Here is a 14,068-nt window from a genome sequence, read left to right on the forward strand (position 1 = left end):
AATAGGTAGCGCGTGGTGGCTCCGCTAGCGATCGCCATGATTCGTTAAAGGCTTTCCCTTCCCAGGCCAGCGATTGGAAGATAAGTGCGCCTTCACGACGACCAGGCCCCTATCCTTGCCCCAGCGCCCATCCGTCTATGAGGGCGCTTCCACTCTCTTGTCTATTTCCATCTTGTTCGTTTTATTTTTAAATTTTTACTTTGTCAAACTGAAAAAAAGAAAAGAAACTCCGAGATGATTTAGATCAGGATTCTGTTCTCTTACATATGCATGTTCATTTGACGGTTAAGAGACCGTCTCTGCTAACCGCCCAACTCGCCTGCAGTCGTAACAATATAACTCCTCCCTCTTACTTCTTCGACCTTTCCCCGCTACTATTCCTTTCCTGCTTTCTCTCTCTCTTTCTCTCTTCTCTCTCGCACTCCTCAAACGGAGTATACTTCCACTCTGCCACGCTCCGATCGTCGCCCAGACAGGATCAAAACAATTATTGGATCAGAAACCCCAATGAAGCTCCAACAAGAATAGAAATTTACCCGCCACCATATATTCGCCATCTCTCACCATGCATGGCTCCACCCAAACTGGCATTATCATAGATTGCTTTCCCTGTCGCTATATCAACATTTACCTCGCGTGCTTTACAGGTTCTCAACTCATGACTGTACTCTCGTCCTAAACGGCGCCTCTTCATCCTGTTGCCCGGCACCCTCCGTCGCAGGAAGCGAAACTCCTTGGGGGTCTATTTTTGTTCTGGCTTTTCGCCTCTCGCGTGGCCCATAGCTCGGCTCCAGAGCCTGCTCCTGGATTTTGGCTTTCTTGCTTCTTTGGGGCTATTTTAATTATAACTATTCGATCCTCCCTCTCCCTCCCCGATTCGACATGATCGCTATACCGATGGCTAGTGAGAAGCCCATCCATCTCACATCTGTGGAACCAGAAGCCGCCTCACCTGGTCGCAGCAGTTCTCCCGCGCTATCCTCATCATCCTCATCGTACTCCTCTACTGCTCTCTCGCCAGCTTCGTGTTCCTCTTCTCAGTCTTCAGCAACTGCATACTCACCAGTCACCTCATCACCTTCAGAAGACTATCACCATTCTTCTGCTACTAACATGCTCAAAGTGGCTACACAACCAGCGGTATACCCAACCGTGCCTACGATAGCACCACCCCTAACACCCATTGCGCCCATCCGGACCCAAGTTGGCCCTAATATCAACAAGAGGCCGAAGCTCTCCTTACAGACCGCATGTGTTCCAGTTACGTTTGGAAAATCAACGACTGCTTTATCTCTAGCTGTTTCGACTACTAGTTGCCAATCCCCTACTAACAGGAACACCTTCAAAAACGCCTACGAAACTTTTCACCGTGGCAACTCTCCAATATGCCGCTCGCCGCTGAGAGGGCCCTCGAGAGCCCGTCAGCGTGCGCCTTCATCACCCGCACGAGCTGGCCCTGTCCGTGCTGCTGCTGAGCCTCCATACAAACTCCCAAAGGGCATCCGAGGCATCCTAAGGAACTCACCCATACCATCGCCTGCTCAGGCTGAACAGCAACAACCTCTTTTAGCTCCCACCATATATAAGGATGCGTCTACCGGAAGCCCGGGGGTGACTTCCCCTAACTCAAACTTGCGTATATCAACATCATCTACAAAGCGAGTGAATTATCGATACCCACTTGACGAGGTAATAAAAACTGTCAAATTTACTGCGAAACACTCTGATATAGAGTCCATGGACGCCTCCCAAACCAGCTCTCCACCCGATGCATACTCGTATAGCTCGTCTGAGGAAGATTCAGACTCAAGTGACTCGGTGTCCGGCGGATCCACCCCGTCGGACGATGGATCAGAGAATGCACCAAAGTCGCCAAAGAGAACAAGAAAGCAAACTCGATCGAAACACAAGACTTTTCGAAGTGAGCGACAGATACTAGCTGTGGGAGTACGAGATGGCTTATTACCCTCGCGTGAGGATTCTCTCCCTCCTCAAACACCGATACATCAACGGACTGTCCAAAGGGAATGGAGATGGACCCTGGGCCCGATCAGAGACGGTTATGCCCAACCTTCCAGCCCCCCAAACTCAGACCGTGCCACGCCCCCCATTCAGCCATCACACGAAGCACCCTCTACACCTCGAAACGAAAAGGGAAATACCGATATCGGCCGAGGATTCGCTGACATGACCCCCCCGCCATCACAAGATCCCGGAGCATGTTCAAGTCCGATTGTCAAACCGGGGTCTTTAAGGTTGAGATGCTAAACCAAACGATTCTTCGCCGAATACCGTTATCATAATGATCCCAACGAACATGATGATTGTGCATACATATATACACTTGTGAATAGGCAACCCTTTTTTTACTACATTCTTCTATTCTGCTTGGAGGGGCATTTTCATTGTACTACCCAAAGCATTATTTCTCTACTTTTTATTGTTGCTCATTGGCGGGTGTCTGGGAGAAAAACGAAGCTTTAGCTTGTATACCCATGTAGCGTTGCCTTTTAAAATACCAAACATATACTATTTTCAATAGCTGGACATATTGAGAATAAAGCTATTTACACCATTTAATCAAAGGATACCTTTTACTACATACTTACATTTCAATAAGATTAGGGTATATGGGAGGGCAGTTCGCATGCCCCTCCCCTAAATCTCGTACCTACCATTTAACATATCTTACCGCTTATCTTCCGCGGTAGAGCCGATGATGATTCGCCATCGACGCCCTTCGTATACACTCACGCTCATTCTCCGAAGGCTGCACCAAAAGTGGCTACACGGCAGTTCCCACACATTTGCCCCAAGTATGAAGGGAGGGAAGTATAGGGGGTGTGGGGGCAGAATTCCAACATACCCACCAACCCAAGCGGAACAGCCACCCGTGAACACGAAGCTTTACAGATATCTGATGCCGCCAACTTGGGTTTTTTTTCCTGACGGCTGATGCGTCCACCGGGTGGGATGGGCACTGCGGCATCTCTTTCGACGGTGAGGGCCAATGGCGGATCTCATGGTAGATAACAAACCTGTTGGATCATGCCGGCCTGCTTACATGCATATGGCATCATCATTATACGTATAGTTAAGCTTACACATATAGCAGAGCCAGGACAGGGAAGATGGAAATATTCCTATATCTCCTTACCGCATATTCCGTAAAACGGCCCAATGTCCAACTCCTCCACCATCGACTGCAACGGTCTTCAGCCTGCATCATCTAGACGTTGACCTCTCCGCTTCCATTTCTAAGAATAGCGGCTTGGTACGCCACCGATCGGATTTCACGTCTATACTCGGAGTATGAATACGCTGCTTTGCGTCTCTACGTTAAAAGCACGGATATAACGTTGTCTTTATGCTGGCAGGTTTTGCTTTTTGGCGAAAAGAAACGAGAGGAAGAAGAAAAACGGCCAGTTAACTTATTTTGGGCGTCCAACGTCTTGTCCCAAGTGAACGTAAGTGCCCTTGGCGCAGGCTCAGTTGCTTTTTTAGAAGATGCATATCCTTCTCTCAAGACGAATGGCGATAATATCAGATGCCTGAGATTATGGGCTGAAAATAGGCTCGTGATCGTGTTGCCTTTCAGCCTTCTGCTACATATCAGGATACATGGACAGGGGCCGTATATAAGGATAAGCGCCTAACCCCCCATGCAAGGGGGCCAGGGATAAAATTTTGATCGTCTCATCAAAAGGACAATCTTGATGGCAGAGATGAAATTACAACCTCTGCCGCCGCGGTTTGGAAGGTTGATTATTCTGAGTCTGTGCAATGCTGCCGCCCACCAGAGCACACGGCCTGCGTTTCAAGTTTCTTTTTGGAGACAAGTATCATCCCTTTCGAGAGATCGCGCTTTGATACGTCTGATCGGATACACTAACACCTTAGTAGGCATTGTCTTTCGAGATGTGGACAGAATACGAGGATTCGGGGGATTTATTAATAGAATGGTAGGCATATTTAGCGATACGTTAAGAGACTCGAGATCCAGACTACTAAAGTACAAAACATCGCGAGAAAAGTGGAGGAAGCAGAAGAATACAAAAAGAAAACTCATCCAACTTCGGTACGAATATCTGGCTCCCGGCCGGTCAGATCGCCCATAAGCTTGTCCTTCACCTTTTTCATCGCAAACGTAGCTTCGTGTTTTACAAAAGCGGCATTACGGGCTGGGCGCCATTGCATCACGCCACGATGCTTCCGCCATTCGCTTCGTCGGTTTTCTCTGTTCCCAATTCGCTGTTTGCGCTCCTCGGTCGTTTCGTGACTGGACTCTGAGGCGACTCCGTTAGCTAACGCAGCATCGGCACTGTCATCGCTATAGTCACTAACGCTGCTATCATCCTGATCGTAGGCTGCTTGAGTTTGAGACGTCGGAACTCCACCTGCAGCAGCCTCTTCTGTATATCCATCAGTCGCTTCAGCAGGACCGCTAACTGGGCCGTCCGCTTGGGCTATCATTTGTGGATTGCTGTCGTCACGCACGCCGTCCCCGTTCATTGCCATGGGAGCTGGGACTGTTTGGCGGTTTGCACTCCCTGCAGTCGTCGGAGAGGGATCCCTACTCTGGCTCTCGTATCCTTTGGGCGCTGCCTCGGCGTTGATACGAGAGCTGTCGTTGCCGGTTATGGATTTTCGGATGACATCGTCAATCGAGGATAAGTCGCTATCCTTAGATTTTGGCCTCCGGAGTTTGGCGTTAGCTTGACGGAGTATATCTCGTTCCTGAACAAGAGATTTCTCATGTAGCCTCTTCACCGTGGGGGGGACCTCGGACTGGATCCCTCCTCGCACTCCTTCTGATATGCATGCCTCCCAGGTCTCGAAGGATTCCCTGGAATCGTTGTTGGTGACAAGTTTCTCATGGCATTGATCAAACCCAGGGGTAAAGCAGCAGGTAAATTGCAATCTTCCAACCATTTCAAGGTCTTCTAAACCTGGGCTATTCTTCTCCGTTTCCCAATTTTCCTCAGAGATGTAGTTCTGCACTAGTCGTGCAGAGTTCTTCGCTGTCCAAATTGGTATATCCAAGGTCTTTTCCTCGTTATCAACGAGATGCTGGAGCCACATGAGTGCGTGAGCGGTACCCGAAGTATGGGGTATCTCAAATATTATAGCGGATCGGTAACGATGCTTGGTTGGTAGCACAAGCTCTTCCTTCAATCCAGAATTGAGATCATAATAACCCCCATCCTCGTTTGGATCTTGAGTAAAAGCAGAACGCGGTATTGAAACGTGAGCTCCGCTAGTCCGCATCTTGAGCTTCCCACGGGAGCTGCAATTTTTTAATGTTATTTTGTCGGATGTAATGTGAAAGGTGCCGACATCGTACCCAAGTAGCTGGCGAGGAAGCCTGAGTTCAACACTCCGGAACAAAAGGGAAATACGGATGCGTCCGAAACCAATACCTCCGTCGAGCGGGTACCATCTAGTGACTTGGGAGCTAGCTTGGAGAATATCGGAGAGCTTGAGGGGCACAATGCCTAGAATAGGATCATGCTCTCGGTGCCTCTGGTCGCGAATAGCAATGGTAACCATGGCTGATCTCCAGTCTCGGATGAACCTTTCTGTTCCAGCATTGAATATTGGTTTACTGGACACTGCTTTAGCTCGGGTGCGGAATACCTATTTTATTGATTAATAACTCGCGCAATAACCGAGGATAGAGATTTTACTCACTGGCTCATCATTGAACAGGATACTGCAATAACTGGTTGGGAATTGATCTCCTTCCTCTCCGGTACTCTCCCCATACGACCTAGCCGCATCGTATTCATGTCCTTTTCGATTCTTCAGAGTTCCCTTGATATCCTGAACTTGCAGGTTGACAATCTGGTGGATGATAACTGTGCATATACCGCTGGGCCAAAGGGGATCAGGCGGCGTACATGTAACGGCCTCTTCGTCGTCCTGTGGCGGCGGAGGCGGGGGAACATTTCCTTTCTCGTCTTGGAGGGCCGGGTGGTCCTTCAAATCACTTGGAAGGGATGCATCTTTCCCATCCGTGCGAAGAGCGGGCCGGAAACGTGTTTTGCGGAAGTATCCTACTTCCCAATAAAGCTCGCCAGGCATTTCGGTGCCTGCATCCATACCCTGCAATTTAGAAGTAATAGGAAACATCTTTCCAGGATGTTGAAGCAAATTCTGCATGGAAAGCTCGACCTTTCCAACTATATCATCGGCCGTACTCCTATCAGAGTCCCATAACTCTACACTAAGCTTCTCGTCTGCCTTGATAAGCTCAGGGGTCACAAGGAGCGGTGCAGATTCCTCCCATACTGGGTTGAGATCATCACAGATAACTCTCGTACAATACATCGGTTTGCCGTACTTCGAGAATGACAGATTGATGTAAGGGTCGCTACCACCGCCTTTGCTGCCTCGTTTATCTTGCTTGCTCAATCCATTGGCACGATGGATTCTCACCCAGAAAACACCCAATGCACTGGTATCCTTTTGTATATCATCACCACCGAGCATCATACCAAGATCAAGCGACATTGACTTTGGAGCCACGTACATACTCATCGCAGCACAAATGGCATAATTGACAAAATTCGATATCAACGGGAGATTCAAAATATTGATACCTCGTTTGATCATGGGTGTGCAGCCGGCTTTGATGTGTGGCATGCCCATTAAGCTGAAGGTCAAGCTCTTGGCAAAGGGTGCTTCGGGAGTAAGTTGTAATCGCAACCTGACTGTGCCAACAAGCTCTGATAATTCAACAAAGATCGGCAATGGGACACCAAAGAGCCCCTTTACCCCAAGGTAGAAGACGACCATCATGTGCATATTTTGCGCTTTGGAAGAGGCCGTTGTGCCGGTTGGTTTGGCATGATATGCGAAAGAACATTCAAGATTGTAGGGTTGGCCTCCTTCTTCAGCGGCGGCTGCCTCCTGTTCGTCTTTGTTTTCCTTATTGTAAGTGCGCAAGCCTTCAATCAAATCCGTAACTTGACCGTCAGGCAACGACCTCAAGCTGATTATTCGCAAGGGGTTTGAGCCTTGGTCGATCTGAGCTATCCGCACGTTCTCGATTACACCGGGTAACGATGCATGCATCACATCTTCGATAGTGTCGGCAACACTTGCGAACATTTCCGGGTTGATCAAGCCCCAAAGTATCTCCACGAATGAATTCATCCATTCTGCAGACTCTGGAAGGAGATTGGCAGTGGCCTAATGATAACGGTCAAATTGTTAAAATTGGTTTCTTAAGAGTGAACCATACAACGATTAAGAATTGAAGGGTTGACATACTGTTTGCCCGCGAAGCTTTTCGGAGTGCCATTGAAAGGTTCTTCCTCTTCGGATAAGGTCGAATGTCCAGAACCATACACCTGTAGCAACACAACAGGCAAGGGGTAGCATCCATTTTATCTGACCTCCAGCAATACGTCCAACGACTAATATTGCGACGAATATAACGGAGCACAGTATGCTAGCATTCTTCTCTAACACCTTGAACATAGGCTCGTAGCTAATTGAAGGTGTTGGATGGAACAGGACATTGGTCCTTTCGCCGTGGATGGGCACATCGCTCGTTGTACCAGCCGCAATAGGCTCTGGGGGTGATACAATATCTTGAGTGTGCTTATACTCCTCTAGGGACTGTGAGGGTTTGGTTTTTAGGGACTAGTAGCAATGTTAGGATATATGGCGAGTATAAAATAGTCAATGGGCGCTATGCTTACAGTAGGCAACCCAAGATTCGCATTCGGGATAGATAGCTATTATTTGGCACCGTCAGTTGATAACTGCAATTTCTTATAACCATATCCAGATACATATTAGGGAAAGTTACCTGGGGTTCCTTAACAGCCTTCATAAATTCCTTCCCTACATCATCAATTTCCACCTGCGCCCCCGTAGTTGGATCCGTCACTAGTCGGCCCTTGGATTTGGGCGCCGTTGGCTTTCGATGAGGCACGGCCGCAGCAGATGGCTGGTTTGGCGGCGTGGTCTTCTTCTTAGCCTCTTCATCAATTTGCTTATCTCTTTCTGCCTTTCCAGCATCTAATTCCTCAAGAAATTGTTGAATTGTAGGAACCGGATTCGCTTCGCTCCAATAACCTCCGGGTTTCTTCTGCGTCGTCATTTTATATACTGCATTCAGTAGTTCGCCGGGGGTAGATGTACAATAGGTGAAGATGCAAGGTCGAGACAGTTATTCCTTGCTGTACAAACCGAACGAACGATTGCAATTGAATAAATAAAAAGCGCTAACAGCACTCCGTGGGGAAAATATGGTCCAAGTCATGGTTCCTCAACCCTGTTTAAACAGTTCTTTATAACGAAAGCTCCAAATTCCTTGATATCAATCCTCGTCAAGATCCAAGGAGTTGACGTCATAAGTGGCAACCCCCATGTCTTTAAATCTCCACAGATCAAACAAACGGCTGTGATGACATTGGGCGGCGAGTCGAGGTAAGGCTTAGCGGGCCCGATCAAGTGGCATATGTATGGATGCAAGGATAAATCTGGCTCGGAAACCTGTTAGATGACCTCGCACCATGAACTAATCTTTCCATTTTCAGGATTTTTGTAGCATCGGTCGACAACCGTCCACAGTATTAGATTCACATTGCGCGTGGCGTACATCTAATCGGCGTCATGCGGCGTTCAATGACCGTAAGTAAATTATATCTTCGAGATATCATGAAGTTGATGCTCGATCTTTCTACCTTGATGTCCAAAAAAGGGAACTGATATAGCTGAGGGATAAACGTTAACCCGACCCGACAGATAGCTATAACTATCACGTGATAGTACTTCTGGCCCTAACGTCACCAACTCACGGTAAATAATAGAAAGAAGATACGGTGTGCTCCAGGATCAATCGAATACCAGCGTTGACGCTATAGACACGACGATTTAAAATGGCCGAGGTAGAAGAATCCAAAGCTCAGCGTGCTGCTCGCCTACGTCGGGAGAAACGGGCGGCGAAGATTGCAGCAACAGGAACCGCACGGTTGGACAAAATAACAGGCTTGAGCGGCCGCTCTATGTCATGTATGTTTTTTTTACCCTCAGATGTTTTAAACGGGATAATTGCCTTTATATATATATATTCCCTTATTGACGGGGGCTTTTTATGATAGTCCATGATGATTCGCCGTCTTCTAGAAATACTCCAAGTCCTCCATCCGGTGTACGATATGCTTCCCCACCAGCACAATCACCACCACGAAACCAGCAGCCACTAGGGCCATTTCCTGGGCTCGGAATGCCTCCAAATACGGGAGACAGCTCCCCGCAAACGATGAAGGAGCAGGAGGAATATATACGTGCCCTTCTTCGCTCGCAACAACCACCTGCTTCTGCCCAAGATAACGCAGACCCAACAACGAAACTACTCAGCAACTTACTTGGTATGCCTTCTCCTGGAGCTGGCATGTCTACACCAGGCGGGACGCCGATGTTTCCACCCGGAACTGGTGATGCTCCAGATATCTCCCCCAACGACATAGCTTCTTCACTAGGAATCCCTCCTTCCATGGCTAGTTTATTCCTTCAAGCCAACTCTGCGCCCACGTCGCCAGCTGTACAACGGAACAATACCATATGGCGAGCTGTTCACATCATATTCGCGACAGCTACCAGTTTATATCTATTGATGCTCTTAAAATCGTCCATCTCGCTTTATGGTGGGGGTGATCGACTACCACCACCAGCAACAGTACAGAACCCGTTCCTTATTTTGGTCATGGGTGAACTCTTGCTTACTGGAACACGGGTGATGTTTATGAATAATGAAGGGAATGGTGGCGGGAATGGTGTGATCGGAGCTCTGAAGACGGGCAGGAGAGTGTTATCTGATGTTATGAGGGATGGGAAAATAATGATATTTGTGATGGGGATCGGGTCTTTGTGGATGAACAACTGAGGGAAAATAAAAACGGAATAAGGTCAGGGCAATGGCCATTGCGGATAGACCTTATGATTACCATATGACATTATTGCGGAATGATATACGATGACGAACTTCAAGTTACGCTGATAACTATGGACTCTAAGATATATAGTTTGATGAGGGCGAAAGCCAGATATAAGCCGGCTTTGTCCAGCGCTGAAAAACAACCGTGATAAATTCAACTTATCGAGATCTACTTGTTATATTAAAGTCGACGGTTATTGGTCAGCATAGCTATTCCCAATAGATATTCAAATAACCTATTTATTCTCTTGAATCAGGCATTATTCGCACGACGTAGTATGTCCCTACCCCACGGTAATCATTTCAGAGTAGATATTTCTAGGTTAAGAGAGTCTTTTGGACCTATTGCCAAGAAAGCTTGAATAATAAGTTAAAAAAGTTGTCTGTTTTCTCATTTTATATGGATAGATCCTGTTCCCAAGACATAACCTAGAATCTACTATATTCATGACTTCTTTATATCAACAGCCTTTATCTTCCGTTTTCTCCCGTAAATAATGCAACATGCAGGTCGACAGGCCATGTGGATAAGAGCTTAAAGGCCTGACTAGTTGATAAAGATACCATATGACGAGGATATATCTGAATTCCACTTAAAGTCAGCCAAGAGTCCACAGAAGACAGGGAAGCCATGGAGTAGATATGCAGCGCCCTCACCAGTCTAATGTATCCCGCTGATCAAATACGCGATTCTTAGAGTGGTGGCTCACTCTAGCATATCGGAATAGAGTGCCTAGCCTTTGCCGAGAGGGCGCTCTCATCTTCGATTCGATGGCGCATTAATGAGACCCTAGGATGCCAGCGTAACCCTGTTGCATGCTGTGGTGCTACCTGGCCTCTGGTCGTCGGTTTGTGTCACTGAAGGGAGCGGTTCCCTATGAAGATCGGCTTCAGTATGTACTCATCTCCTATCTCGAAGTGTTGACAGTACCATATTCATTTGAATAGAAGTGGTATACTATGTGCCTGTACCTGTCGGCTGAGCGGAAGCTAACACCCGCACCCTAAACATGCTGAGGACGCGATGTAGCAACTCCCAGCAAGCCACCTTTTATGAGTTTCTTGGTGTCGAACTGGACCAGAATGCGTATAGGGATGGAGAACCGATGCGTGTATCCCTGGTCGAGTGAATCCCAGTCCCTCTGTGTGACTGTGTGGACGGCGCTGTATGGACGTAGACAAACTATATAGACGGAATCTCGGGTATGTAGAAGTAACCTTAAGCTGGAGGAGCCGGTTTGGCCTTTTAACAACCCCATCGTCGGCTGCATTCTCTTCGACCGCAGTCCATCCCACTTCTTCTCCCTCTTCTCTTATTGCTGTCCATCGCTGAAGGTTCTGTATACCGACGTTGGGACGTTGTGCGCTTCGTCTCTGCTCCCTGGATACGTACCCCGCTACCCCGCGCCCATCAGCTTCTATACACGCCTCTGTTCGTGATCTGGCTGTGATATACGAGACTGTACTAAGACTACGTCTAGCAATCAGAAGATGGCGGAGGCTGAAACTGCTAAAGTTCCGGTGGTACGTTTATTTCGCGGTAAAAGAAAGCAGCGGTATCTAACTAGGCGCATAACTTAGGTCGTGGAGGCTCATCAGGTCGATACCTTCCATGTCCCCGAGGCATACCACACGCACTCGACCAGACCGCATCTCAAGGACTTTGACGAGTACAAGACGCTCTATGCAGAGTCTATCTCTAACCCGGATGTCTTCTGGGCACGGTTGGCGCGCGAGCTTTTGACGTTCGACAAGGACTTCAACACAACGCATATCGGCTCGTTCAAGGGTGGTGACAACGCCTGGTTTGTGGGTGGAAGGCTGAACGCCTCTTACAACTGCGTCGACCGACATGCGATCAAGAACCCGGACAAGGTTGCTATCATTTACGAGGCTGACGAACCCGGCGAGGGGCGCAGTATCACCTATGGCGAGCTGTTGAGACAGGTCTCGAGCTTTGCATGGACGTTGAGGCAGCAAGGCGTCAAGAAGGGTGATACAGTAGCTATCTATCTTCCCATGATTCCAGAGGCAGTGGTTGCATTCCTCGCTTGTTCTCGTATCGGTGCCGTCCACTCAGTTGTATTTGCTGGCTTTTCATCCGACTCGTTGCGCGATCGTATTAACGATGCCAACTCCAAGGTCGTCATTACCACCGATGAAGGCAAGCGTGGTGGAAAGGTCATTGGAACCAAGAAGATTGTCGACGAGGCTCTGAAGCAGTGCCCTGGAGTTACTAACTGCATCGTGTTCAAGAGGACAGGAGCAGAGGTCCCATGGACGCAAGGAAGGGATCTCTGGTGGCACGAGGAGGTTGAGAAGTACCCCAGCTACATTGCACCCGAGTCCATGGATTCTGAAGATCCTCTTTTCTTGTTGTACACTTCTGGTTCGACTGGAAAGCCAAAGGGTTTGATGCACACAACTGCCGGTTACCTGGTTGGTGCTGCTGCAACTGGTAAGTATGTGTTCGACATCCATGACGATGACCGCTTCTTCTGTGGTGGTGATGTCGGCTGGATTACGGGACATACTTATGTCGTCTATGCTCCGCTACTGCTGGGAGCTACAACCGTCGTTTTCGAGAGCACACCCGCATACCCTAACTTTTCAAGATACTGGGACGTCATTGAACAAAACAAAGTAACGCAATTCTATGTTGCTCCAACTGCCTTGCGACTGCTGAAGCGCGCTGGTGACGAGCATATACATCATGATATGAAGGATCTCCGAGTGCTGGGAAGTGTGGGAGAGCCAATTGCCGCTGAGATTTGGAAGTGGTATTTCGAATCTGTTGGCAAGGAGAAGGCCCAAGTTGTTGATGTAAGCATTAACCCTACCTACGTACTCATGGTAGGAAATGTCTAACGAAAGAATATAGACATACTGGCAAACCGAAACCGGTTCCCATGTCATCACTCCACTAGCGGGAATTACCCCAACCAAGCCAGGAAGTGCCTCCTTGCCATTCTTCGGCATTGAACCTGCTATTGTCGACCCGGTCTCAGGGGTGGAATTGAAAGGTAACGACGTCGAAGGTGTTCTCGCCTTCAAGCAGCCATGGCCAAGCATGGCAAGAACGGTATGGGGTGCTCACAAGAGATATATGGATACCTACTTGAACGTTTATCCAGGGTTCTATGTAAGTGCTAATCAACAAACACGTACTGACTTGTATCTCCATGCTGACTCTGAAAATAGTTCAGCGGAGACGGTGCTGGCCGCGACCATGATGGGTACTACTGGATCAGAGGCAGAGTTGATGACGTCGTAAACGTCTCTGGCCATCGTCTTTCGACTGCTGAAATAGAGGCAGCCCTCATTGAACACCGTAAGACCTACACGCCCTGATCGTTTAAGTGTGCACTGTAACTAACACAACAATAGACTCCGTTGCTGAAGCTGCCGTTGTTGGAGTGACCGATGAACTAACTGGACAGGCAGTCAATGCTTTCGTTTCCCTGAAAAATGGAAACGAAACTGGCGAAGAAATCCGCAAGGAGCTAATAATGCAAGTGCGAAAGTCGATCGGCCCATTCGCAGCCCCCAAGGCCGTGTATATCGTTGAGGACCTGCCAAAGACTCGCAGTGGGAAGATTATGCGCCGTATTCTCAGGAAGATCGTAAGCGGCGAGTCTGACAGCTTGGGCGATATTTCGACGGTAAGTGCATTTCTCCTGGGTATATACATTTTTTGCTGACGCTGGCGTCGTAGCTCTCGGATCCCTCTGTGGTCGCTAAGATAATTGAGTCATATGAGGCTTCAAAAAAGAAATGAATAGCTTTTGCTATCCCTTTAGGGGACTCCTTGAGATAAATGATATATATCCAGGGGATAGATATATGTAGTTGCGGCAAAAGCCCGCCTTTCATGCGCTGATGAGTATTTCCAGCGATTATATACAAGTAAACCCGGCAATCAGATCGTATTCAGTCTTCTTTCTCTTATTCAGCCCGTCCTGTCCTGTCCTCTCCCTCGTGTTGTCACTTCAACCTTGCTTTTAGCAGGCAACAGCATGGGATGACTAAGCACGTCACCTGACAGGTAACACTGTATCCTTTTTGGCTGCGACTTAGCGAACTTCGAACCTCAACTTTTTGATGAAGAGACAACAC

The 14,068-nt window shown here is 48.2% G+C and overlaps 4 protein-coding genes across 4 annotated transcripts; 3 read left to right on the plus strand and 1 right to left on the minus strand.

Annotated features, from left to right (window-relative positions):
* Positions 1–882: 882 nt before the first annotated feature.
* GIQ15_04116 (uncharacterized protein) lies at positions 883–2,268 on the plus strand (the record flags this gene model as incomplete). Its single annotated transcript, XM_033551533.1, has 1 exon — positions 883–2,268. The coding sequence occupies one exon, from the start codon at positions 883–885 to the stop codon at positions 2,266–2,268; it is 1,386 nt and encodes a 461-aa protein (XP_033405263.1).
* A 1,797-nt stretch (positions 2,269–4,065) lies between these two features.
* On the minus strand, positions 4,066–8,113 carry GIQ15_04117 (uncharacterized protein; the record flags this gene model as incomplete). Its single annotated transcript, XM_033551534.1, has 6 exons — positions 4,066–5,287; positions 5,345–5,637; positions 5,692–7,194; positions 7,276–7,650; positions 7,710–7,745; positions 7,820–8,113. 6 exons carry the CDS (start codon positions 8,111–8,113, stop codon positions 4,066–4,068), a joined length of 3,723 nt encoding a protein of 1,240 aa, XP_033405264.1.
* Positions 8,114–8,894: 781 nt separating this feature from the next.
* On the plus strand, positions 8,895–9,901 carry GIQ15_04118 (uncharacterized protein; the record flags this gene model as incomplete). Its single annotated transcript, XM_033551535.1, has 2 exons — positions 8,895–9,027; positions 9,117–9,901. The coding sequence occupies 2 exons, from the start codon at positions 8,895–8,897 to the stop codon at positions 9,899–9,901; spliced, it is 918 nt and encodes a 305-aa protein (XP_033405265.1).
* Positions 9,902–11,443: 1,542 nt separating this feature from the next.
* Positions 11,444–13,730, plus strand: GIQ15_04119 (acetate--CoA ligase; the record flags this gene model as incomplete). Its single annotated transcript, XM_033551536.1, has 6 exons — positions 11,444–11,476; positions 11,534–12,775; positions 12,834–13,094; positions 13,154–13,283; positions 13,340–13,614; positions 13,668–13,730. The coding sequence occupies 6 exons, from the start codon at positions 11,444–11,446 to the stop codon at positions 13,728–13,730; spliced, it is 2,004 nt and encodes a 667-aa protein (XP_033405266.1).
* Positions 13,731–14,068: the final 338 nt, after the last annotated feature.

The sequence above is a fragment of the Arthroderma uncinatum genome (genome assembly GCF_011692745.1).
Source record: "Arthroderma uncinatum strain CBS 119779 chromosome Unknown scaffold3, whole genome shotgun sequence".
NCBI classification, from domain to species: domain Eukaryota; kingdom Fungi; phylum Ascomycota; class Eurotiomycetes; order Onygenales; family Arthrodermataceae; genus Arthroderma; species Arthroderma uncinatum.